The 26,845-nt window shown below is 39.2% G+C and overlaps 3 protein-coding genes across 7 annotated transcripts; all 3 read left to right on the forward strand.

Moving 5' to 3' along the window:
* Window positions 1–7,255: 7,255 nt before the first annotated feature.
* LOC112712796 (F-box/LRR-repeat protein At3g59200-like) lies at window positions 7,256–7,995 on the forward strand. Its single transcript, XM_025765713.1, has 2 exons — window positions 7,256–7,886; window positions 7,985–7,995. The coding sequence occupies exons 1-2, from the start codon at window positions 7,256–7,258 to the stop codon at window positions 7,993–7,995; spliced, it is 642 nt and encodes a 213-aa protein (XP_025621498.1).
* A 3,620-nt stretch (window positions 7,996–11,615) lies between these two features.
* On the forward strand, window positions 11,616–13,778 carry LOC112709936 (F-box/FBD/LRR-repeat protein At1g51370-like). Of its 2 annotated transcripts, XM_025761938.3 has the most exons (4): window positions 11,616–12,561; window positions 12,689–12,838; window positions 12,936–13,236; window positions 13,586–13,778. In XM_025761938.3, exons 1-3 carry the CDS (start codon window positions 11,686–11,688, stop codon window positions 13,230–13,232), a joined length of 1,323 nt encoding a protein of 440 aa, XP_025617723.1. In that variant the 5' UTR covers window positions 11,616–11,685; the 3' UTR covers window positions 13,233–13,236; window positions 13,586–13,778. The 2 variants fall into 2 exon arrangements, with proteins under 2 accessions (XP_025617723.1, XP_025617722.1); XM_025761937.3 differs by lacking the exon at window positions 13,586–13,778 and having other exon boundaries at window positions 11,647–12,561; window positions 12,936–13,413.
* Window positions 13,779–18,498: 4,720 nt separating this feature from the next.
* LOC112709937 (putative FBD-associated F-box protein At5g56440) lies at window positions 18,499–24,605 on the forward strand. 4 transcript variants are annotated; one of them, XM_072202276.1, is made up of 5 exons: window positions 18,499–18,777; window positions 19,390–20,306; window positions 20,412–20,561; window positions 20,656–20,944; window positions 21,316–24,605. In XM_072202276.1, exons 2-5 carry the CDS (start codon window positions 19,425–19,427, stop codon window positions 21,318–21,320), a joined length of 1,326 nt encoding a protein of 441 aa, XP_072058377.1. In that variant the 5' UTR covers window positions 18,499–18,777; window positions 19,390–19,424; the 3' UTR covers window positions 21,321–24,605. The 4 variants fall into 4 exon arrangements, with proteins under 4 accessions (XP_072058377.1, XP_025617726.1, XP_072058378.1 ...); XM_025761941.3 differs by having other exon boundaries at window positions 18,505–18,777; window positions 23,889–24,605; XM_072202277.1 differs by having other exon boundaries at window positions 18,547–18,777; window positions 19,402–20,306; window positions 21,316–21,831.
* The last annotated feature ends 2,240 nt before the right edge of the window (window positions 24,606–26,845 follow it).

The following is a 26,845-nucleotide window of genomic DNA, read 5'->3' on the forward strand; positions in this document are numbered from 1 at the left end:
AAACCCTCCCATGGTCATAACGGCCAGAGTGGGAACCGGCCTCGTCAAGCGGATCCTTGTCGACACCGGGGCTGATTCAAACATCATGTTCCGCAACGTGTTCGACGCACTGGGGCTGAAGGATGCCGACCTGACGACCCACCAGCACGGGGTTATCGGGTTAGGCGACCACTTCATCAAACCAGACGGGGTCATTTCCCTGCCGATCTCGGTAGGCCAGAAGCAAGGCCGAAGATCGGCGATGGCCGAGTTCGTGATCCTCCGAGACTCCACAGCCTACAACATCATCTTGGGAAGAAAAACAATCAATGATTTTGAAGCCATAATCAACACCAAGCTGCTAGTTATGAAGTTTGTCGCCGATGATGGATCCATAGGGACGATAAGAGGAGACCTCGAGACGGCGGTCGCTTGTGACAACGCCAGCCTTTCCCTCAGAAAGAAGTCCAAGGAAGCATCTGGCGTATTCCTGGCCGACCTTGATGCCAGAGTAGAGGACAACCCGAGGCCGGAACCAGAAGGGGACCTGGAGAAATTTAGCATCGGCGACGAAGGGGAAAAGTTCACATTCGTTAACAAGAACCTCCCGCATGAGTTGAAGGAGCCTTTGATTGAAATGATAAGGGCCAACAAGGACCTCTTCGCATGGACGCCAGCCGACATGCCGGGCATTGATCCACAAATCATTTCACATCACTTAGCCGTCAAGCCAGACGCACGCCCAGTGGCTCAGCGAAGGAGAAAGATGTCGGCGGAAAAAGCGGAGGAGGTAGCCAAGCAAACGGCCGGCCTCCTAGAAGCAGGCTTCATACGGGAAGTAGACTACTCGACGTGGCTCTCAAATGTGGTATTAGTGAAAAAACACAATGGCAGGTGGAGAATGTGCGTGGACTACTCTGACCTTAACAAAGCATGCCCCAAAGATTGCTTCCCACTCCCCAACATAGATGCACTCGTCGACGCTGCGGCGGGGTACCGGTATCTGAGTTTCATGGATGCCTACTCTGGTTACAATCAGATACCGATGCACCGACCAGACGAGGACAAAACGGCGTTCATAACGCCAGGAGGAACGTTCTGCTATAAGGTAATGCCATTTGGCTTAAAAAATGCAGGGGCAACGTATCAAAGGCTGATGAACAGGATATTCCACAACCTCATAGGAAAAACGGTCGAAGTTTACGTGGACGACATCCTGGCAAAGACAATACGACCTGATGACCTCCTAAACGACCTGGCAAGCGTATTTGCGTCCCTCCGTCAACATGGCATGAGGCTGAACCCTCTCAAGTGCGCCTTCGCCATGGAAGCCGGCAAGTTCCTGGGATTCATGATAACTCAAAGAGGGGTAGAGGCCAACCCGGAGAAGTGCCAGGTAATACTTCAGATGAAGAGCCCGGGATGTATCAAGGACGTCCAGAGGTTGGCAGGAAGGTTGACATCACTCTCTCGGTTTCTCGGAGCCTCAGCGGCAAAGGCCCTGCCGTTTTTTAACCTCATGAAGAAAGGGATGGCGTTCGAATGGACACCAGCGTGCGAAGAAGCCTTTCGACACTTCAAGGAAATCTTGGCGGCACCCCCCGTTCTCGGGAAGCCAAGAGACGGGGAACCACTATACCTGTATCTCGCCATAACAAGCGAAGCCCTAGCCGCAGTGCTAGTACGGGAGGACGGGAAGACCCAACAGCCAGTCTACTTCATAAGCAGGGCTCTGCAAGGAGCAGAATTAAGATACAGCAAGTTGGAAAAGCTAGCCTTAGCGCTCCTAACCTCCTCGAGAAGGTTGAAGCAATACTTCCAGAGTCACCAAGTGGTCGTCAGGACAGACCAAGGGATTAGGCAAGTTCTCCAAAAGCCCGACCTGGCGGGAAGAATGATGACTTGGTCCATTGAACTCTCTCAATATGACATACGATACGAGCCCCGGCAAGCCATCAAGGCGCAGGCCATGGCGGATTTTTTGGTTGAAGTAGCAGGAGATCCAGGCGAAGACATAGGCACACGGTGGAAGCTCCATGTGGATGGAGCCTCCAACCAGACCTACGGAGGAGCCGGGATCATCCTAGAAAGTCCAAACGGGGTCGTATACGAACAGTCGGTCAGATTCGAGTTTCCCATCTCGAACAATCAAGCAGAATACGAAGCCCTCATTGGAGGCTTAACCCTAGCAACAGAGGTCGGCGCAAAAAGGCTGGAAGTATGCAGCGATTCCCAAGTCGTCACTTCCCAAGTGAACGGCAGCTACCAAGCCAAGGACCCCTTGTTGCAGAAGTACTTGGAAAAGGTCAAAAGCTTGAGCCAAAAGTTCGACGAGGTCACGATCCAGCATGTACCCAGGGAAAGGAACACACGAGCAGACCTTCTATCAAAATTAGCCAGCACGAAGCCAGGGGAGGGAAACCGGTCTCTCATCCAAGGCATGACAAGGGAACCCGCGATCACACTACACATAACGACCCTAAATCCTTCATGGCTAGACCCCATCACCAACTACTTAGAACACGGCCAAGTCCCTGGCGACGAAAAGGATGCGGTGAAGTTAAGGAGGGAAGCGGCCAAATACGCCGTCATCCAAGGACAGCTGTTCAGAAAGGGGCTCAGCCAACCCCTACTGAAGTGCCTACACCCTGACCAAACGGACTACGTCCTCAGGGAAGTCCACGAGGGCTGCTGTGGGCACCACATCGGAGGGAAAGCCCTAGCGAGGAAGTTGATCCGAGCTGGGTACTACTGGCCGACGATGATGGCAGATTCCAAAGAGTTTGTCAAAAAATGCATAAAGTGCCAACAGAACGCCAATTTTGCCAAAACACCGGCAAACGAGTTAAGCTTGCTGACGACTTCTCGGCCATTCGCTCAATGGGGAGTCGACCTCTTAGGGCCCTTCCCTGTCGGCCCTGGGCAGGTCAAATATCTCATAGTGGCAATCGATTACTATACCAAGTGGATAGAAGCCGAACCATTGGCTAGCATATCCTCAGCCAATTGCAGAAAATTCATGTGGAGGCAGGTGATAACACGGTTCGGGATACCAGAAGTCGTCATCTCGGACAACGGCACACAATTTACTGACAAAAAGTTCACGGGATTTCTCAACGGCCTAGGAGTAAGGCAAAAGTTCTCTTCGGTAGAACACCCTCGGACGAATGGACAAGTGGAGTCCGCCAACAAGGTTATCCTTTCAGGGCTAAAGAGGAGGTTGGACAACAAAAAGGGTGCTTGGGCCGACGAACTGGCATCAGTTCTCTGGTCTTACCGAACGACCGAGCAGTCCTCCACCAAAGAAACTCCTTTCCGGTTAACGTACGGGGTGGACGCGGTGATACCCGTAGAAATCAGAGAACCAAGCCCACGACTTCTTTTGAAAGGAGTGGAGGAAGCCGTAGAAAAGGACCTGATAGAAGAAGCCCGAGAAATGGCCCACTTGACAGAAACGGCGCTAAAACAAAGAGTGGCGCTCCGCTACAACACCAAAGTACTCAAGAGGGAATTCGAGCCAAACGACCTCGTCCTGAGGCGAAATGATATCGGCCTGCCGACCCCCGGAGAAGGCAAGCTGGCGGCCAACTGGGAAGGCCCATTTAGAGTCAAGAAAGTGATGGGAAAAGGAGCATACAAACTAGAAAGACTCGACGGCAAGGAAGTCCCGAGAACTTGGAATGCGGACAACCTTAGAAGATTCTACTCCTAGAAGACGGAGCGACCTGCCGACTAATCTAGCTAAGTAGTTAATTCGTCATTTGAACTTCATAGTAACTTTCAAGTCTTTTATGTGGATACCGAATAAGATACACTTGTGCAAATTCTCCGTTCTATCTTACCTCCGTTTTTCAGATAAATCATCTTGTCATGACTAGCAACGACACCCAACCCGGGACTGATCACCCGGGAGGTCATCAACTACCGTTGTAACAAGCAACTACACAAGAGCCCACGGGCCGCCGATATAAACAACTATAAACCAAAAACGGTTACTAAAAACGACAACAAAATCGGACAAGTAAGAAAAACTTCATTACGACAACACGAGCAAACGACCAAAGAGTCATTGTTCACAAGCCAATATTAAAACGGCAAAGATTAAACTGTTCGTAAGCCAAAATGGCTAAAAACAACTGTCTACAAGCCAAAACAAAACGGCTAAACAAAAACGATGGAACAAAGAGTTCATTTCTTCGGAACATCAACAACCTGGCCATCCTTAATAATCTTAAAAACGCCAATTGCCGACGTGTCGAACTCGGGGGCAACAATTTTGATTTGGGCCTTCAGGGCTTCTTCTGTGCCCAAAATCGCGCCTTTACCCTGTTTAACGACGTCTTTGTACTTGGCCTTCCATGTCACCAGTTCGGCCTCCACGGCCCGCTTCCCCTCCTCGACTTCGGCCGTACGCTTCTGCGCCTCGCCGACCTGTTTCTCCAGAGCCATCTCACGCTCGACCAGACGTTCAATCGTTGCGTCCGACTCTTTCTGTTTCTTCTCGGCAGCTGTTAACTTTTGTTCGGCGGAGGCAGCTTTCTGCTCAGCGGCGGTAGCCTTCTTCTCGGCGGCGTCCAACTTCTCCGAAGATTGAGTCAACTGCTGCCGGAGAGTTTCCACTTCACTTTTCAATTCATTGTTGGCCTTCCCAGCGGAGGCCAACTTCCGACGAAGAGACTCCATCCCGGACAACTCGAACTCGGCCTTCCGAGCAATAACCGCACCGCGCAGAAGAGTGCGGTACATCCACCTCGCCTGCCCGGCAAGGGATGACTCATGGAAATGTTCCTCCGTACCAGGGATCAGCTGGGTGTCTATAAATTTTGAGGCGTCGAAATTCCTTTCCATAACGGTAAGGACACCCTCGGGACTAGACGACGCCGTGGATGTCTTTTTTCTCTTTCTCTTCAGGTTAGAGACCTCCACCACCTCCTCCTCATCATCCGATTTAGGCACCGAACCCCCAATCCCGGCAACCTCACGGATAGGGGAAACACGGACCGCCTTGCCACCTTCAACCGAGGCGCCCTGAGCCGAGGTCTCGATCTCGTCGGTTGCGGCCCCCTGTTCGGGAACATCCTGGCCCTCCGGGGGAGCATTAGGCCCCTCGGAGACAGGCTGCTCGTCACCTTCCTCGTCGTCGCCGCCGGCAAGAAAGGTTTGAAACAGATCGGTAAGGCCCGTCACCGACGCAGACATATCCACTGCAAGAAACCAAAGAAGGTCGGTTAGTCGTCACACAATATCAATAAAGGGAAAAAGATAAAGCGTAAAGTAAAGAGCTTCTCACAAATATAATTACGACCGGAGTCCCGATCACCCATGAGGAGGTGGGGATTTACTGGGTTCTTCCCAAAAACCGCGTTTAGCACCTCGGCAATCTGCTGATCTTCTGCCGACATGTTTTTGTAAACTACCTTAATAAAACTATTGGCTCCTGCCCCGAAGCTCCAATAAGTCGGGATGAGCCGTACCCCCTCCAGAGACAACCAAAAAGGGTGGCGACCTTTGGCCGGACGGACTTTAAAATACTTGTCCTTAAACCCATGGTAAGAATCTTCGAACAAGCCGAAGATCTTCCGACCCTGAGCAGCCCGGAAGGACATGAACCCTTTCCTATGTTTCCCCTGCTTGGAAGGGTTTGTGAGGGTGAAGAAGAAGAGGAAGACATCTACGGACACCGGCAGGTCGAGATATTCACAAACCATCTCGAAACAGCGGATCGAAGCCCAACTGTTCGGATGCAACTGCGACGGTGACACGGAAATTCGGTTTAAGAGCGCCATTTGAAAGGCGGAGAACGGAATGCGAACTCCGACTTGAGTGAACATGGCCTTGTAGAACCAAATCCAGTCGGCAACCCGGCTGGGTTGGAAGTTGATTTCATACAACCGCTCGTGAGCAGCCGGGACGAAGGCGTCATAATTGGCCTCCTCGTCAGTCCCGCCACACAAATACCCGGCTTGACGGAACTCGGTGAGCTCCTCCTCGCTCATTTGGTTGGGTGAATCCCTCACATCTGAGACGACCCAAGCATACTGGTCGTAAGCCGCAGGGTTAACGGATGCTCGGGAGACCGTGCGGGCCATACCTACATGGGGGTACCATCCAGTTAGTCTAAGAGATCGGTCGCTCAGGCCGAAAACAAACACCACCCCCACGATTTCCCGACTAAAGGCAAACAAGACTAAGTCTAAAGGAACGAGAAGAAGCCTACCCTAGAATGGTACTTTCCCCCCTAACACGTCTACTCGCAACTAAGGCTACGCAGTAATATCAAAAGAACCAAGCAACAAACATACCGAAAATAATGCCTAAAAAGAGGGATGATTCGAAAATTACCTAAGTTGATGGAGAAAAGGATGATTGCGAGTCTGGAAAAGTGCAAGGAACACGAACGGAGGCACCACAGCAACGCCTTGGAATCTTGTAGCAAGGAGGAAGAAAGGAAGAATAGGGAGTGTGAGAAAAGCGTAGAAATGTCAAAACAGATCGTTTAAAAACTACCTCCAGAGCGCGAAACACCTGGGGGCAGAATGGGCTTTTCAAAAGGGGTTTTTCACCCCATTATGAGCATTTAATGCTCGGCGCGGGAAACGAAGCGATGAAAACGGTTGCTTTGAGCAACCAAGAGACGCGCGTTGGAGGCACACCCCTCCCGCGAACAGCCGACCAGTCGAAATACGAGGATGACACGCCATTGGTAGCTCCTACGACTACCATTGGCGCGTGGAGGCACTGTTACGGCCTGGCCCAAAAAAAAAACGCACGGGCCGGTCCGACCCGATCTCTACCCGACCCGGTCACGTGCCCTCCAATCGACCCGGACACGCGCCCTGTACGGCTCACACGCGGCTGCAGGACAACGTCCTCGGAAATATGGGCCTGTCCTCGTCTTGTGGCCCACTACTGACATGTATATAAGGAGAAGATTGGCTCTTCCCCCGAGGTACGTCACCTTCCACATCACTTCCCCTGCTTGTACGATTTCTGACTTAGGCGTCGGAGTGTCTTTGCAGGTGGCACCCCCCTCTCGTCCATTCACCAGCTCAAGTGCTTGCCAGCTCGGCTAGTCCGCTACAAGTGCGACCCAAGTTAAGGCGTCCTCACCTATCCATCCTTTCACTTGTATACCCGACCTGTCCGGAATCCGACCACCGAACACCAACCAAGAGTTAAATTAATTCCGTCGTTTTTCCTAAATTCTAACCCTAACCCTAAGTTAACTCTAACCCTTTCTCCAGATACAAAATTGACAAAAGGCGAATCCATCAACATGGATAGGATCAGTTACTTACCGAACACTATCATTTGCGACATTCTCTCGTACCTCCCAACAAAACAAGCTGTATCCACCAGCATCCTCTGTCACAGTTGGCGCCATGTTTGGAAGGATCTCCAAGTCCTTGACATAGATGATAGACCCTTTGGGTCCTCTGGGAAAGCCAGCTTTGATTCTTTTGTCAATGCTATTCTAGCTCAGCGCAATGCAGATTCGTACCCCATCGAAAAGTTTCGCCTCACTTGCGAAAAATTTGAAGAGGATCCTATCCCAACATGGCTTAATGCCGTCATCGGCCCCCATCTTCAGGAACTGTATCTCAGTCTTAATGTAATGTTTGGAACCAGCATGCCTAAAGCCATATTCACTTGTACATCACTTAAGTCCCTTGTTTTGAAACGTGATATTTCATTGGATTATGGTCCGGAGTTTCCAGATGTATATCTGCCATCCCTCAAGAACCTAGAGTTGGATATCGCCCATGTGAACAACAAGCTTTTATCTGGATGCCCTGTTCTTGAAAATCTTAAGCTCATTCTACTTGACATGGCCCCAGAACGTTATGTTTATACACCTACAATTCAGATGCCTCAGACATTGAAGAGTTTAACCTTTGAAGATTACAGTATCATGTGGGAAGAGATTAACCATCGTGTGATAGACACACCATCTCTTGAATACCTCTATTTGAAAATAGTGACCTCGGGGGTTGTTGAGCTACAGGTTTCGGCTAGCTATTTTCCCAACATGGTGGAGGCACATCTTGATATTGAGGAAGAACAGTCACATCTTGATATTCACGGTGAACCTGTTGAACATGTCTGTTTGGTCCCCATGCTTCTCCAGGCACTTCGTGAAACAAAGTTGTTGGCATTGAAACCTTACACAACACGGGTAATATGCTTATTATAATCCCATGATTCCTCAAGCTTAATGTTTGATATAACTCGATAATTTGAATATATAACTATAATTTTGAATTAGGAATTATATTTAATATCTAGTTATCTTCTACACAGTGCTTATTTAGTGCTCCAGCTTTCAAGTTTCCAGAATTTCACCGATTGCTCAATCTAGAGCTTGATGTTCCATTTTTCAACACAAACTTCCTGCTAAACTTCCTTCACAGCTGTCATGTACTTGAAGCTCTCGTAATTCGTATTTGTAAGGTATGAATGCATTTCAAGTTAAATCTAGTGTCTCTATTTACTCTTTATTGTTTGCCTGAGTCTAATGAGAAGTGTTGTTTTTTGTTATCAGGAAGTCTATGTCCGCACCATGGACTATAATGGACCAACACCACCAACCATGGTTCCCAGTTGTGTAACATCACATCTCAAGAGTTTTGAGTTTAGAGAATATCAAGACGCTGCAGATGAGCGTGAATTTATTGCATATCTTTTAAAAGGAGGACTTGTTTTGAAGACAGTGACAATTCATCTTAAATCTGATTTCGACCTAGTGACAAAGTACAATATTGTCAAGGGTTTATCTGCTATACCAAGGGGCTCTACAATATGTCAGTTAAATTTCGTTGATTAAAATCCCATTTAACATGGTATGAACTCACACTATTTTAGGGTCGTAGAGTTTTATATTATTAAAGTTGCACAACATTGAGTCAATTATGAGTTAAACCCCAAAGTAGTCCCTAAGATTCACGAAATGCACTGATTTGATCCTTGACTTTTCAATTGCACTATTTATATCCTCGAAATTGAAAAAAATGCACCTATTTGGTCCCTTCCCATTTTTCCGTCCAAACTGCTTCCTGGCGGCAGTGATGTGTGGCAATGGATTACCACGCTAGTACTCAGTGACGCCGTTTTTTTCAAACTACTAAATTCATTCAAAGCAGCCTCCACCAGATTGCTATTGTTTCCATCAACAAAAGCAGAGAGAAAGAAGAACGGTTACTCTTTTTCCTCATGGCCTTCATGTTCCTCTGCTGATTTTCAGAGCGCTTTCTTCTTGTTTTCAACCTCCTCATCGTCTGCAACTCCTTCCTCTTCCTCCACTCCTCCTCTGTCTCCGTTGGAAGGGAACATGTTCTTATCAGATTTGTTGTGCAAGGCATTGGCATGTTATGAGAGTAACCCCCAATATCTTAATTATTATTATTGCTGTTGTTATTATCTTCATCTCTGATGAGGGGGCTTTGAGAATGAGAATTTGGGTATTGATGTTGTTCTCTTGATCTTCTTCGGTGTTGGGTCCACACCAAAACGACCGTTCATTAAAAGACCAAAGCTCATCTCAATCTCTTGTTCTGCATCTCCAACACCATGGCGATGTTGTTGTTGTAGCTCATATGGTGATGATGGTTCACGGACATGAACCTTTTTAGCAGATCTCTTGGGAAATCACTCCTGCGAGTTCTGCTGTTCTCTCTTTTCTCAACAACTTGTGCCATTGAAGAATTTGGGATTGAAACAACAAAAAAGAAGAAAAAAAGATTACCTTAGCTTTTTCAGGGAAGTAAGAATACTGATGAACCAAAAGAGAAACAAGGTCGAACCAAATGATTTTTGTACCCATGCAGTGAGTGAAAACGAACAGGGAAGAAAACAAACAGGGAAGGAGAAGAAGAAGAAAAAGTTCTGCGGTTAGGGTTAAAAAGGGGCTTAGGGACCACATTGGGTTAAACACTTTCAATTGACACTCTAGCATGGCAATCTATTGCCACATCACTGCCGCCAGGAAGCAATCTGGACGGAAAAACGGAAAGGGACCAAATAGGTGCATTTTTTCCAATCTCGAAGACATAAATAGTGCAATTGGAAAGTCAGGGATCAAATCGGTGCATTTCGTGAATCTTAGGGACTATTTTGGGGTTTAACTCAGTCAATTATAGGGCCAGTGTTCCACCTAAATTTTTGAAATATTTGTTGATGCTTGTGAATACTTCTTACCGAATATCATCCTTATGAATAAATTTGTCTAGGGCCCTGTTCCTTGAGAAATAATGAAATATGCACTTGAACATTATCGGTGGTTTGGATTTGCTAACTTTCATATTGACAATGACAAGTATTTTCAATTCTTTGTTTCATGCATAATTTTTTTTTGGTCCCTCAAAACCTTGGAAATTTATATATGCCGTTTAATGCTATGATTTGCATAAGCTCTTGAATATATCGATTTATGATGCAGGATGATGGCATCTCTACTCTCTCGGAAAACTGCCAAACGTTTGCTTGTTTTATGGTTATGTTCACAAAACATGTGGGCTACTATTTAACCGTGTTGCTAGATTAAACCACTCTATAGTATATTTTGTGTATGAATTTCTGTTTTTGAAGGAAGTTGGTAAGTTAAGACTAAGTTATCCACTGCATATTGTTTTACATTTTTGACGTTATCTATGGTTCTATATTTCTCTATTTTTAAGTTGGATTATTTTTTGTGATGGGCAAAAGTATGCATGGTTAATTAGGACTAGATGCCATGATTTGGCAGAAAATAACATGTCCATTTTTGAATTTGTTAATATTTTTCAATAATATCTTTGGAATCTTACTAACTATTAGTTTGCGTGAAACAAAGCTAAGAGTATGTTATACAATAATTATAGATCAAAGAAATCAAATTGATTTTCTATATTTCTTTTACAATAAAATTTTGTATTCAAGTCATTTAACCAATTAAGTTTAACTAAGTTGTTATAACCTAATTCAGTTTAATGCGCGAATACCTCTAACAACCTTTTGACTTAACGCAATTGTCTTTTATATGCAGATTTTTTATTTTTTTCAAATATTTTTGGCATTTTCTGTGTTCTCTTTTTTCTTTGCGTACTCTTCCTTCTCTTTGTTAAATAAAAAAATCATGAAAGTGAAAAATAAAAAAAATTTCTGACTCTTAATTGATTGCCTCCTTAGGCCTTACTAGGATATGAGTCATGTTTTTTTTTTTCACTTTTCTGTGAGTCTTTTATTGATTAATTTATTGAGCAATTCATCATTATTTTTATCTTTTATTTGTTTTTAATTTTTTATCCTTTATTTTTTAGAATTGTTATGATCATTTATTTTCTCCAGGCGAAGTGTTTTTTCGATGCACTTGTTTTGAGGTAGAGGTAACTTTTCATTTTTTTTTGTTAAATTTAGTTTGTTGTTTTTGGTGTTGGTTCACTTGTTGTGGACTTGTGGGTCATATTAATTAAAAAACTTTTTATTTTCTACTCTAACAAGTTTTTAGAATAAGTGTTATTATTTGAGAAAATATTTTATAAATATTAAAAATGTTTATTAAATTAGTAATTACATATTTACATATATTTATATATATTTTATTAACTATATCGTATATAAAAAATTAATTATTAAATTAGTTATTACAAACAAACACCCTTGGTTATTCTTCAAATCCTAAACCAGGAAACCTACACCTGAGACAAACTTGAGAAAGCGAAACCATCAATCATGAAGATGGATAGGATCAGTTTGTTACCGAACTCTATCCTTTGTGACATTCTCTCATACCTCCCAACAAAAGAAGCTATATCCACCGGCATCATCTCTCGCAGGTGGCGCCATGTTTGGAAGGATCTCCAAGTCCTTGACATAGAGGATATACCCTTTTGGTCCCCTCGGGGATATCTGTTTGATCCATATGTGACTGCTATTCTATCTCAGCGCAGTGCAGATTACCCTATTAAAAAGTTTCGCCTCACTCCCTCTAGAAGTTCAGAGGATCTCATCTTAACATGGCTTGATGCCGTCATTGGTCCCCATCTTCAGGAACTCTATCTCCGCATTGGTTTAATGAGAGCAATCAAGTTGCCTGAATCCATATTCACTTGTGTATTACTCAAGTCCCTTGTTTTGAGACATGGTATATATTTGGATAATTATCCAGAGTTTCCAAATGTTTATCTGCCATCCCTCAAGAACCTACACTTGGATCCCGTCGACGTAGACCCCAGCAAGCTTTTATCCGGCTGCCCTGTTCTTGAAAATCTTAAGCTCATTCTACAGAAGACGACCCGAGAAGGTTCTTATGTTTATGCACCTACAATCCAGATGCCTCGCACATTGAAAAGTTTAACCTTTGAAGATTACACTAGCTTGATGGAAGAGATTAACGTTCGGGAAATATACACTCCATTTCTTGAATACCTGCGTGTGAGAACAGTGGCCTCCCCGAAGCTACAGGTATCAGTTATCAATTTTCCCAACATGGTGGAGGCACATCTTGATTTTTATCATGAACGTGTTGAGCATGGGGCTTGGGTGCCCAAGCTTTTCCAGGCACTCCGCGAAACAAAATTGTTGACATTGGAATATGAAACAACACAGGTAACATGCTTATCATAATCCCATGATTCCTCAAGCAAAATGATTGATGTAACTCGATAATCTCAACTTATAACTATAATTGTGAATTAGGAATTTTATATTTGATATCTAGTTATCTTTTACACAGTGCTTATTTAGTGCTCCGGCTTTCGAGTTTCCAGAATTTCACCGTTTGCTCAAGCTAGAGGTTGATCTTCCATGTTTCAACACAAACTTCTTGCTAAACTTCCTTCATAATTGTCATGTACTTGAAGCTCTCGTAATTCATATTTTGAGGGTATGAATACATTTCAATTTGAAGCTTAAATCTAGTGTCTCTATTTCTATTTGTTGTTTGCCTGCATATATTGACAAGTGTTGTTTCCTGTTATCAGGGACATTATTCTCACCCGGAGGAGGAGTATAATGGGCCAACACCACCAACCATGGTTCCGAATTGTGTGACGTCACATCTCAAGAGTTTTGAGTTTAGAGAATATCAAGACACTGCAGATGAGCATGAGTTTATTGCATATCTTTTACAAAGAGGACTTGTTTTGAAGAACTTGACCATTCATCTTGAATCTAATTTGGACCAAGAGACAAAGTACAATATTGTCAAGGGATTATCTGCTATACCGAGGGTCTCTACAATATGTCAGCTAACTTTCAATGATAAAAATCCCATTTAACATGGTATGAACTCACACTATCTCTATCCTCTGTTGTTTGTTGATCAAAACTGTTAAGACAAAATATCATGTTGGAGTCTTAGAGTTTTATATTATTAAAGTTGCACACTAGTGAGTCAATTTTAGGGCCAGTGTTGATGCCTGTGAATACTTCTTACAGAATATGATTTTTATGAATAAATTTGTCTGGTGCCCTGTTCCTTGAGATTGACGATGACAAGTATTTCGATGACAAGTATTTTCAATTCTTTGTTTCATGCATAATTTTTTTTGGTCCCTCAACTTTGGAAATTTATATGCCGTTTAATGCTATGATGTGCATAAGCTCTTGAATATAGCGATTTATGATGCAGGATGATCGCATCTCTACTCTCTAGGAAACCTGCCAAACGTTTGCTTGTTTTATGGTTATGTTCACAAAACATGTGGGCTGCTATTTAACCGTGTTGCTAGATTAAACCACTCTATAGTATATTTTGTGTATGAATTTCTGTTTTTAAAGGAAGTTGGTAAGTTAAGACCAAGTTATCCACAGCATATTGTTTTACTCTTTTGACGTTATCTATGGTTCTATATTTCTCTATTTTTAAGTTTGATTATTTTGTTGTGATGCGCAAAAGTATGCATGGTTAATTAGGACTAGATGCCATGATTTTGTAGAAAGTGATCTTTCCGGCAATGAATTGATGAATTATATGGCACAAACATAGCAACTTTGCTTAGGCAATGCTTTGTTACCAAGTTCATAGTGTTATACCCTCACTAATTCCATGCATGTTCATCCTATCAAATCTGGCCACAATACAAGGATAGATTTAATTTAGCAACCTTCAAAAATAGTTTAGAACCTTTTAAGCAATGAATTACTCATAAACATTCGACTTATACTGAAATTGTGTGGTTAATTTTGTTGTAATGATAGATGAAAATATTTTATAGTCATTTTTTTTTTACATCGGCCTGTTCTTATGATTATTGGATGTGATAGTAGTTCCTTTGTTGACATGACAATAAGTGATTGCATGAAATGATGAAAATTAATCTTAAAAATATATAATTGCAATAATTCTAAGTTTTATCAATTTTGAAGTTAAAATGTTTTATCAAACTTGTCGTTTAAATTAGGGTGTCTAATTTGCCAAGTGTAAAAATATGTTTGGATAAATACAATGAGATAAAATTTGGCTTTAAACTTATTTAAAGCCATGAAAATAGATAATATTATGAGAAATTGTTTTTTTTTAATATAAGTGAGATTTATTTGTTGATATTATTCTTAGAATTAAAATATCATGTCTATTTTTAAATTTGTTAATATTATTCAATAATATCTTTGGAATTCTATTAACTATTAGTTTGCGTGAAACAAAGCCAAGAGTATGTTATACAATAATTATAGATCAAAGAAATCAAATTGATTCTCGATATTTCTTTTAAAATAAACTTTTATATCTAAATCATTTAACCAATCAAGTTTAACTAAGTTGCTATAACTTAATTCAGTTTCACCCGCCACTATCTTTAACAACCACTTAACTTAACGTGTGACTACGTATAACTGTCTTTTCTATACAAATTTTCTTTTCTTTTCTTTTCTTTTTTCAAATTTTCTCGGCCTTTTTTACATTTTTTCTCTTTTTGTGTTCTCTTCATTCTATTTTTTTCTTACGTTCTTTTCGTTCACGATTAATGCTCTTTGATTTGAATTGAAAATTTAAGATCAAATTTTTTTGAAATCAAAATGTGAAATCAAGTTTGAATTTGATTGTAATTTAGGATTTTTTATTTGTTTTTTCATTGAATCTGTTTTTGTTCCTAATTTCGTGCATTTAGAAAGATATTTTGGTTCAATTAGGAATAATTTTCAGTGTTTGTTCAATTTTTCTATGATGATGAATCATTTGTGCGAAAATGTTGATAGAGCTTATTTGGACGTCATTCTTGAAAAATATATTTTTTTAAATAATATTTTTTTAAAAGATTTCTTACAAAAGTAAAAGTGATTTTATGTTTAGATATTCCATGTAAAAATATTTTTTTTATCTATTAATTATGTTTGGGTAAAACAAGATAAAAATATATTTTTGTTCATTTATTATATGAAAAATATTTTTTTTAAGAAAAAAAAAGATCTTTTAGAAAAAATGTAAATTGTAACTTCTCAGAAAAGATTTTTTTTTTATTTTTTTAGTGCTTTTACTTTTACAATTAGAAATTTGTCAAACATACTAAACAATAAAATAAATATTTTTTCATTGAAAAAAGATATTTTTTATCGATTTAATAGCTCCCAAACAAACACTTAAAGAAGAAAAAGTTGCTACTTTTTCTTTTCCTTCTATTTTTTCCTCATTTTTCTCTTTTATTATTGTCATTATCATCGTCGTTGTCTTTTTTTATATGTATAACAGTTCAAATCAGAATGCACCAAAATTTCTTAACGATGACGACACACAAATTAACTCAGTCTAAAACAAATTCAAACTAAAAGTACACTTTATTTAAATCCAAAATGCACCGCAATTACTTAATGATAAGTATACACAAACAAACTCAATTCAAAATAAGTTCAGACAAAAAATGCACTTTATTTAAATTTAGAATATACCAAAATTCAAATTCAGAATGTATCGAAAGTACTTCATGATAATGGCACACAAACAAATTTAATTTAAAACAAGCACAAACCAAAAATTCCTCCTCTTCTTTCTTCTTCTTTTTTGTTTATTTTTTGTTCTTGTTTTATCTTTTCATTTACTCTTTTAACAAGAATAAAAATAAGAAAAAATCAAATAAATAAATAAAAAGAAACGCATAATGATGCAAAATTATTAGGAAGAAGAGGAGGAAAAGAAAAAAAGCAGTAACAACAATAAAAGAACGATGATGAGAAAAAAACACGCGAAGAATAAGAAAGAACGCGAAAAAAAAAGAAATTCAAAAAAAAAGAAAAAAGAGAAAAAAAAGAGCATAAATACAAAAAAGAAAGAAAAGAAGAATAAAGAAAAGGAGAGGAAGGTTGGATCGTTTTATAAAGTTGAAGCGTGTATTTATGCTTTAATAATAAAATTCATTTTTTGTTAGGTTTTAACTAATTTAATTAAATTTGATTATAAAAAGACTTAAATGTATAGTGTAACTGTTTCTTTTATACGTATAAATTGAATTTGAAGTAAGATTTACTTATACTTTTTAGATATCAAATACGAGATGATTGTTGATTTTTTTTAATAATGTCCAACATAAGAGGCCGCATAGTTCTTTTAAAAAAAAATCTCGATGACATGATGTCGAAAATATTTGATAAGATAAACAACTAGCTCATCAAATATCTAGTTTAAAGAAGGAATAATAATATTGTTTGAAAAACATTTCAAATTCATCATTTGCATAGTTCTCTATTAGATCATTATTAATTTTCAATAATTATTTACCTAATTATTTTGTCTCTTCTTGATTTGACAATTATACATATAAACAATATTATATTTTTAGTAGTTTGAGCACTTGATAAAATTGTTAAAAATAAAATAAATTCACAATTAAATACATAATATTTTATTTTGATGACCATAGAATGATAAAAAAATGTGTCTAAAACTTTTATCTAAGGTATCCTCTTTTTATTAAAAAGAGAAATTCATAATTCTAAAAATCAAACTGAATCAAATTGAATCGGCCAGACCAACCAGATTAATTTGAAACATTTGAAATTGGTCACTTAGTTAATTCGGTTGATCTCATAAATTGCCTGTAAAAACTAATAAAAAAATTAGTAAAATCGACAGTTAATCAGTGAACTGTTAAAAACAACTAGGGTTAGAAGTGAGTCGAGTTGAGCCGAACTAGATCAAACTCAAACTTGACTCACGAAAATTAAATTTGACTCACGGCTCAACTCATTAATAATCGAGTCTATTTCGTAAGTTCAATTTCGTCTCAACAAAAGCTCAAGAACTGGCTCGAGCTCAAGAGTTGGCTCAAATAATAGGAACATAATCTATAATTCTATATCAATAAATTATAATTTATATATATTAAAAATATTAGAAAAATAAATTTAATATATTATCTATCTATTAATTATAAATTTTTTATTTATGTCCTACATCAAAATTATATATAAAAAAAACTATAAAATTTTAAATAATTAGAAACATTAATATATATGTAAAATTATATATTACTATTATATATATATATATATATTAAATTATTAATACGCATATCCTATATGCATTTAATCTGTACTTTTAATATTATATATATAATTGAGCCAACTCACCAGCTAATGAGTTGAGCTTATTCAAACTCAAACTCGGTTCATTTAATTATGAGCTCAAATTCGATTCACTAGCTCACAATAGGGGTGCACAGACCCGGCCCGGTCCGAAAGCCCGGCCCGGTCCCGAACACTTTAGGGACTAATTTGGTATGATTTCATCGGGTTTATGGTCGGGTACGGGTCTCAAAAATAGACCCGGTCATTATTTTGGGTCGGGTCCGGGCCATAGCTCGGGTCACCCGAAGTCAGCCCGGTGGCCCGGTCATCATACACAATTAATATTTTGTGTTATTAGTGATGGATCATGACTATTCTTATGTGGAATTTAAATATTGTAAACCTTAATATTTTGTGTTATTAGTCATTATAAGACTATAAGTTAATGTTTTATGTTTAGAATGCATAAGACTTTAGACTAATACATAAGATTGTGTTATTTGTATTGATTTAAATATTTGGTATTATTAGACAATATTAGTATTGATTGTGGTTATGCTTTAATATTGATTGTGGTTATGCTTTAATTTTGAAGAAGGGTTGGTTCTTGTTATATTTTTTTAAGTGAATTTTACTATGTTAACTAATGGTTGGAGTCTTAGAAATTTGGATATTTTTACATGCTAGCTTACAAGAAGGTATCAACGTAATGTAATGTTAACGGCCTGGTTTTCACCCGGTTTTTACCCGGTATAATTGTGGCCCGAAAGTGTATTGGTTTCATCGGATCTAGAACCGGGTTCGGGTCTAATAAATAGACCCGGTGTATATTTTGGGTCGGATCTGGGTCACATCAAACCCGGCTTCACCCGACCCATGTGCACTCCTAGCTCATAAGTTCAGCTTATCAAACTATTAATGAGTCAAGCTAGAAGTGGTTCATAAGCTGGTTTGATTTACTTTCAATCCTAAAAACAACCGATTTATTTAAAGATTTTCGGTTCCGTATCAACCCCTAAAAACGGCACCGTTTAATCTTAAAAAAAAGGCGCCTTTTCAATTTGGAGAACCTAGTCCCCAAACGCAGCCCGCATCTCCGCAACCACCGACCCTCTCCGTAGTCATTGCCGAGCTCTTTTCCTCCGAGAACAGGTGTCGCGTGTGGAAATCTGTCGCCGTCGTAGGAAGCTCCGTCGCCATCTTAGGAAGCTCTGTTCTGTCGCCGTTGTCGTCTCCTCTGTTCGAGCTCTTTCTCTCTTTGTCTTCGCCGGCAGTTCGCACTCCTCCGTCGTCGCCGTCACTCTCCTTCCTCTCTCGCCGCCGGTAAGCATTGTTACTTGGAATTATTTTTACTTAATTTTGTAATTCGTACTGTTGTTAATAATTTTGAGTTGCTGATTTTCAGATTTTGATAATATTTTTGTAGTTTTGTTAATAATACTGGATTTAGTGGATTATTGAATGTTTGAGTTGTTGAATGATTCTGTCAAATATTTTTTGTTGAATTAATTTCGTTCATGATTTTTTTTCTGTATGTTAAAGATAGAACAATTATAAAGTGATCAACAGTTACAAGACAATGCTGTTCAAGAATTTTAAACTGGTTTGTGATGAGTTGCCTCTTTGATTAGTTGAAAAGTTATTTGTTAATATTTTTTTTTGATAGTAGAACATTTTGTGTTTGTGACTATGTGCGTTTTGATTGTTTTTAATTATAAACTTTAATGTTTAAAATTGTTTGTAATCATCTAATATTAAAATTATAGATAAAATTATAAAATTTTAAATTTTATTAAGTTAGAAATGATTTAATTTAAATATTTAAAATTATATATTAAATTTTTAATAATTTTATTTAACATTTAATTAAATCAGTTGAATCCAATCGAATGATTGATCCAATAACCATTGGTTATCCTTCAAATCCTAAACCAGTAAACCCTACAGCTGAGAAAGCCAAACCATCAACCATGAAGATGGATAGGATCAGTTTGTTACCGGACTCTATCCTTTGCGACATTCTCTCTTACCTCCCAACAAAAGAAGCTGTATCCACCGGTATCCTCTCTCGCAGGTGGCGCCATGTTTGGAAGGATCTCCAAGTCCTTGACATAGAGGATAGACCCTTTTGGTCCTGTCGGGGATATCGGTTTGATTCATATGTGAATGCTATTCTATCTCAGCGCAGTGCAAATTACCCTATCAAAAAGTTTCGCCTCACTTCCTATAATAGTTCAGAGGATCTCATCTTAACATGGCTTGATGCCGTCATTGGTCCCCATTTCCAGGAACTCTATCTCTTCATTGGTTTAACGAGGAGAATCAAGTTGCCTGAATCTATATTCACTTGTGTATCACTCAAGTCCCTTGTTTTGAAACGTTATAGTCATTTGAATTATTATCCAGAGTTTCCAAATGTTTATCTGCCATCCCTCAAGAATCTAGAGTTGGATATCGTCTCTGTGGACCCCAGCAAGCTTTTATCCGGCTGCCCTGTTCTTGAAGTTCTTAAGCTCATTCTACAGAACACGACCCAAGAAGGTTTTCATGTTTATGTACCTACAATCCAGATGCCTCGCACATTGAAAAGTTTAACCTTTGAAGATTACACTAGCTTGATGGAAGAGATTAACGTTCGGGAAATATACACTCCATTTCTTGAATACCTGCATATGAGAACGGTGGCCTCGGCGAACTCTGAGCTACAGGTATCAGTTATCAATTTTCCCAACATGGTGGAGGCACATCTTGATCTTCGTCATGAAAGTGTTGAGCATGGGGCTTGGGTGCCCAAGCTCTTCAAGGCACTCCGCGAAACAAAATTGTTGGCATTGAAATATGAAACAACACAGGTAACATGCTTATCATAATCCCATGATTCCTCAAGCTAAATGTTTGATGTAACTCGATAATTTGAATTTATAACTATATTTGATATCTAGTTATCTTCTACACAGTGCTTATTTAGTGCTCCAGCTTTCGAGTTTCCAGAATTTCACCGTTTGCTCAATCTAGAGCTTGATGTTCCATGTTTCAACACAAACTTCCTGCTAAACTTCCTTCATAATTGTCATGTACTTGAAGCTCTTGTAATTTGTATTTGGAAGGTATGAATATATTTCAATTTAAAACTACTGTCTCTATTTCTTTTTCGTTGTTTGTTGTTTCGCTCAGTCGAGAAGTGTTGTTTTTTCTTATCAGCGAGCATATGCTCACCCGGTGGAATATAATGGGCCAAGACCACCAAGCATGGTTCCCAATTGTTTGACTTCACATCTCAGGAGTTTTGAGTTTAGAGGATATCAAGACTCTACAGATGAGCGTGAATTTATTGCATATATTTTACAAAGAGGACTTGTTTTGAAGACGGTGACAATTCATCTTAAATCTGATTTCGACCTAGAGACAAAGTACATTATTGTCAAGGGATTATCTGCTATACCGAGGGGCTCTCCAATATGTCAGCTTAATTTCATTGACCACAATCATGGTATGAACTGATCTCACTATCTCTATTCTCTATTGTTCGTTGATCATTGTTGACAAGATATCATGTTGGAGCCTTAAAAGTTTAAAATTATTAAAGTTTCATAACATAGGGTCAATTTTAGGCTAGTATTTCAACTAAATTCTTAAAATATTTGTTATGCTTCTGAATAAATTTGTTTGATGCCCTGTTGATAAATAATGAAATATACACTTGAACATAGCATCGGTGGTTTGGACTGGCTAACTTTGATATTGACAAGTATTTTCATTTCTCTGGTTCATCTTAAAAGTCTGTTTTTTTGGTCTCTCATCCTTGGAAATTTATATATGCTATTTGATCCTTTGAGTTGCATGTATGGCTTTGTGATGCAGGTTGATGGCAACTCTACTCTTTTTTTTTGAACAAAAGAGGCTCAACACAGTAAAGTGGAGCAAATGAACTAAGATAACTAGATAAGCACAGACATAATAGAAAAGCTGGTATCCGTTGTCATCTCCGGCATTGCCATCAACAACCAAACGGATCAACTCCACACCACTCCTTGTAACTCAAGAAGGACATGATCTGGATTCCTTCAACACTTGTCTCTACCTGCTGGAAAACTCTGCTATTTCGCTCCAACCAGATATTCCAAATAACCGCACAAAATCCTATCAGCCATTTTCGTTGCTCTGATTTCCGACCTGTTGCTTCAATTCAACTCTCATAGAACTCTTTAGTGGTTCCCGGGATGGCCCAAGCTCTATTAGAAAATGTCAGCCAAGCACACCATACCTGCCACGTGAACTCACATGCAAAAAATAAATGATGTACAAATTCTATATTCTTTTTACACAACACACAAATGTTGTCATGATAATTAATAATTCCAAGTCTGCTTAGCCTCTCCTTCGTATTTACCCTTCCTACTAGCACAAACCAAGCAAAGAGTTCAACTCTTGGTGGAACCAAGCCTCTCCATATGGAGCTTGTGAAGTTGTAACTGGTGATGTCTGCTGGGAGCATCTCATTATGAAGCACCTGCACAAAAGAATTAGTAGAAAACACTCCATTTTTATCAAATTTCCAACTCACTGAATCCTCTCTATCAAGTGATAACCTCACGACCCTCAACCGGTCATGTAATTGATTTAGCAACTCTAACTCCCATTGGAAGAGTTCCCTCCTCCATTGGAAGTCCCATACCCACTCTAGCCCATCCCAAAACCCACAGTCCCCTATTACGGATCCTTGTTGATTTGAAACCGAGAAGAGTCTTGGAAAACATTCTTTCAAGGCTCCATCTTGTAACCACGCATCCTCCCAAAAGCGAATGTTTCTGCCATTTCCCACCTCCATCGACAGACCCCTGATCATTATATCTCTTACCTGTTGGTCCTTAATATTAAGCTGGCATATATCTTTCCACGGCCCCCCTCTTAGTCGCACAGGTTGGCTTGATAATATTACAGTTGGGTCCAACTGATTACAAGAGCAGACAATCTTCTTCCAAAGCGGGCAGTCCTCCTTTGAAAAACGCCACCACCATTTGAACAAAAGTGCCGCATTCCTAATAAGAGCATCCCCCACCCCCAAACCTCCTAGTTTTTTCGGAGCCTGAACTACCTCCCATTTCACCATTGGTATCCCATTATTCCCATCTTCTTTACTCCACAGGAATCTTCTTTGGAGCCCAATAATCCTTTCTGCAACCCCCTTTGGCATCTTATACAAGCTTAAGTAGTAAACCGGCAGGCTATTGAGAACAGATTTTATAAGGACCAACTTACCCGCTTTGTTGAGTGACTTAGCTTTCCATAAACTCAGCTTGTCTTCAACCTTGTCTATGATAGGTTTCCAAGTCTTCACCAATCGAGGATTAGCACCAAGAGGAATCCCTAAGTACCTGACAGGTAAAACTGCTTCGCCACAACCCAACAGCCCACACATATTCGTCACCCATTCCTTCTCACAGTTGACAGAAATTAGGCTCGATTTTTCAAAGTTGATACTCAGGCCAGACATTAGCTCAAAACAACGCAGGAGCCTCTTGTAATTCACTAGCGTCTCCGTCTCCTGAGGACAAAATAAAATGGTGTCGTCCGCAAATTGGAGGTGCGACAATTCCACATTATTCATTCCCACCAGTAGTGGAGATATTCTGCTGTTTCTAACCGCCTCTCCCACCATCCTATGCAGAACGTCAACAACGAGAACAAACAGGAAGGGGGAGAGAGGGTCACCTTGCCTAAGGCCCCTCTCCATCTTGAACGGCTTGGTTGGTGACCCATTGATCAAAATTGACATAGATGCTGTAGTGACACAAACATTTGATTGTTTTACGGTTTACGTACACAAACATGTTGGCTGCAATTTGACAATGTTGCTAGATTAAAGCACTATATAGTATATATTGACTAGTGTGTATGAATTTCTGTTTTTGAAAGATGTTGGGAAGTTAAGACCAAGTTAACCACTGCATATTATTGTACTCTTCTGATGTTATCTACGGTTCAATGTTTCTATATTTTTAAGTTGGATCATTTTTTGTGATGCGTAAAAATATGCATAGTTAATTAGGACTAAATGCCATGGTTTTGCAGAGAAGTCATTTTTCTGACAATGAATTGATGATTTGTATAGCACAAACAGCAATTTTGATTACGCACTGCCACCAATTCAGATTTACATATAAATAGCATTTGATTCTTTATGGTAAATTGAATCAACTTGACTCAATTTATATATTAATAATATTTGATTCGATTTATATAGAAGTGTTCAGGACATAGGGTATAACTAATTTTAGCTTAGGACATCTGTATAATTTAAAACTGAATTCATTTTATTTGGAGGTCACACTTCTCCTTCCGATGCTCCAAAATTGTATAGGTAATGTCATAACTCAAACAATTTATTTTCACTTTCTCAGGTCTTCTAACAATATAGGTTTCTATCTGTGCAGGTTATGTATAGTCTTCCTTACCTTCAGCTGCATCGGATATGCCATGCCCTTTATACTGTGTGCAACAATTTGTTGCTGCCTACCTTGCATAATTTCTGTCTTCGGCATTCCTGAGGAATTTTCACCAAACAGAGGAGCCTCAATAGAATCCATTAACACTCTGCTAGGTTTGACTTGCTTGGTTGTAAATTAATATCTTTTATTTTTCATGACTTAATTGCAGGCTTGCTGCATTTGCTTGACAAAATATGTAGACAACGACGAACTTAGGGAGCTACCATGCTTTCATATCTTTCATGTAGGGTGTATAGATAAATGGTTAAAGATAAATGCATGCTGTCCTCTTTGTAAATATGAAGTTGGTACAAACAATGAAGGGTCACATTTGACCATGGGTTCCAATGAGCATTAGATGAGAAAACAAAAAGGGAGACAATTCTGTTGTTCGGTGGTATTCAATGTGCTAGTAATTGCTTACATGAAGTCACGTTACCAAAGCAGAAGCATTTTCCCTGATATTGGTCATATTTGGGTTCTTGCCTTGAAGTGTTTTTGTTTTTTTGTTGCTAGAGAGATAAAGATAGATGCAACATTAGCACCTTTCCCCAATTTTCCATATCAAGTGTTGTTCTAGAATATAGGCTACACTAATCTTGTATTGTATGTATGTACATTGTGACCAAATATAATCAAAATGTTGATTTTGATTTACCTTGAGTTTAAAGTTCTTCAGAAATAATTATACAAACCTGGCGGATTCAGTTACACACAGACTTGCAATATCCAGACACAGTGAGTCAATATTCACTGAAATCTAAGCATATTCAAGTAAACAATTTCCATTTCCTTTACCCTCTATCCCTTAATTATAGCAGGATTTAGCTTGCTTCAGAGAATTGGTTGATCTCCAATACTTACACAGGAAAATGAACTCACAATCACATTATTCTTGGCACATTTATGGCAAATATCAGATACTAAAATTTTCATTAGCAGTGGTCCTCACATCTAACCAATAGAAAAATAAAACACACAACACAGCTGTCCAGTTTTACTTACTCAATGCAGCATCCTGATCATGTAGTATTGTCCCAAGAAGTTTGTGAACTCAATGTGTAACGGGACGGATAAACAGATCAACTCCCTATATAAATGCAAACATTCATGATATGATCGAAGGGAAGCACCACTTGAGCTATAGCTCATTGCATTGGTTGCTATTTTTTGGGTTGTACCCACTACGATTGGTTGGTCGTTCCTTTCTTTGTGGGGCATAATACATGGCTTCAGATGTTGTAACTCCTTACCTATTTATCTTGGCACAAAATTGTTTGTTGACTCTTCAACCACATATTTGTCATGCAGCTGGCTGCAGAAAGGGAATAAATGAAGAATTGAATTGTCATCATGAAATGAATACAGAAATGAATACACCAGCTTCCAGAATTACTATAGTAAAATCAATCACATCAAGAACCTAATGGTTGAGCGCTCAGCTTCCAGAACTGCCCCCCCCCCCCCCCCCCCCAAAAAAAAAGAAAACATGGTGGCTAGCCCATACCTTCATAAGATAAATGTCAAAATATATGGTCAGATGTTAAACCAAAATGTACACTGTATAATGCAAAATATCAATGCATTGCATGTCATGAAGGTTGTTGTGTTGATCACCATCTTTTGTAAACAGTACAGCAGCTTTTTCAGCCAAAGCCACCTTTTGGCAAAACCTGATCAGCCTGCAGCATGCGCTTAACACATTCACTATTAACATAACCATCGGCAAGATCCATACACCTGGCTTCATCTGCAAATGCAGCAGCAGCAGCAAAATCACCAGCATGTTTCAAGAGGTAACCAAGAGTATCACAACATGAGATCTACCCCATAGAATAGTTTTACCAAGTCATGAACTAAAATACAAAAAAGTTAACAAGTATTGGCCTGACGTCCTAATTGAATGCTCTAACTCAAGAATAAGTTGTTCCAAAATGTCTGCCTGAACAAAGTTCAAAAGAATAAAAAGAACAATCAGAACCCATAGGAAACTTATCTTCTACTATACAACATGATGGAAGAAAAAATACAATCAAATATCTCATAGTTTTTCATTTGATTACTGTTGGCTGCTATTTGACAATGTCACTAGATTAAATCACTATATAGTATATATTGACTTTTGTGTATGAATTTCTATTTTTGAAAGTAGTTGGGAAATTAAGACCAAGTTATCCGCTGCATATTATTGTACTCTTCTGACATTATCTACGGTTCAATGTTTCTACATTTTTTTTTTAATGAAGGAGCTCAACACTCACGTGGAGTAAAGAAAGACAAGACAACAAAAAGAAAAAAGAAAAATAATTCCGATGTCATCTCCGGCATAGTCATTAACAACAGGAATTATTTACCACACCACTCTGCAGCACATGAAAAAGTTTGAGCCACACATTTTACTGCTCCTGTTGTCTTGCTCTGAAATATGGCATCATTCCGTCATAACCAAATGTTCCATATAGTTGAGAAGAACCCAACTAGTCAAAATTTGTGCCTCTCTTTTCTCATCAGCATTGACCTCCAACTCTTAAAATGTTATTTCAAAGTACCAGGGATAGTTCACACCTGTCCAAATTCCGAGACCCATGCACACCATACTTGCCAAGAGTACTCACAAGTAACAAATAAGTGTTGAATATTTTCAACATCTTTTTTGCACAATATGCACATATTATCATTTTGTGGTAAGATTTCCACCTATTTAACCGATCATTTGTATTGACCCGGCCTATCAAAACAAACCAAGTGAACAACTCAACTCTAGGTGGAACTAGACCTTTCCAAATTTTGTTTTTCTACATTTTTAAGTTGGATCATTTTTTTGTTAGGACTAAATGCCATGGTTTTGCAGAAAAAGTCATTTTTCTGACAATGAATTGATGATTTGTATAGCACAAACAGCA

Source organism: Arachis hypogaea, chromosome 9 (assembly GCF_003086295.3).
Source record: "Arachis hypogaea cultivar Tifrunner chromosome 9, arahy.Tifrunner.gnm2.J5K5, whole genome shotgun sequence".
NCBI classification, from domain to species: Eukaryota; Viridiplantae; Streptophyta; class Magnoliopsida; order Fabales; family Fabaceae; genus Arachis; species Arachis hypogaea.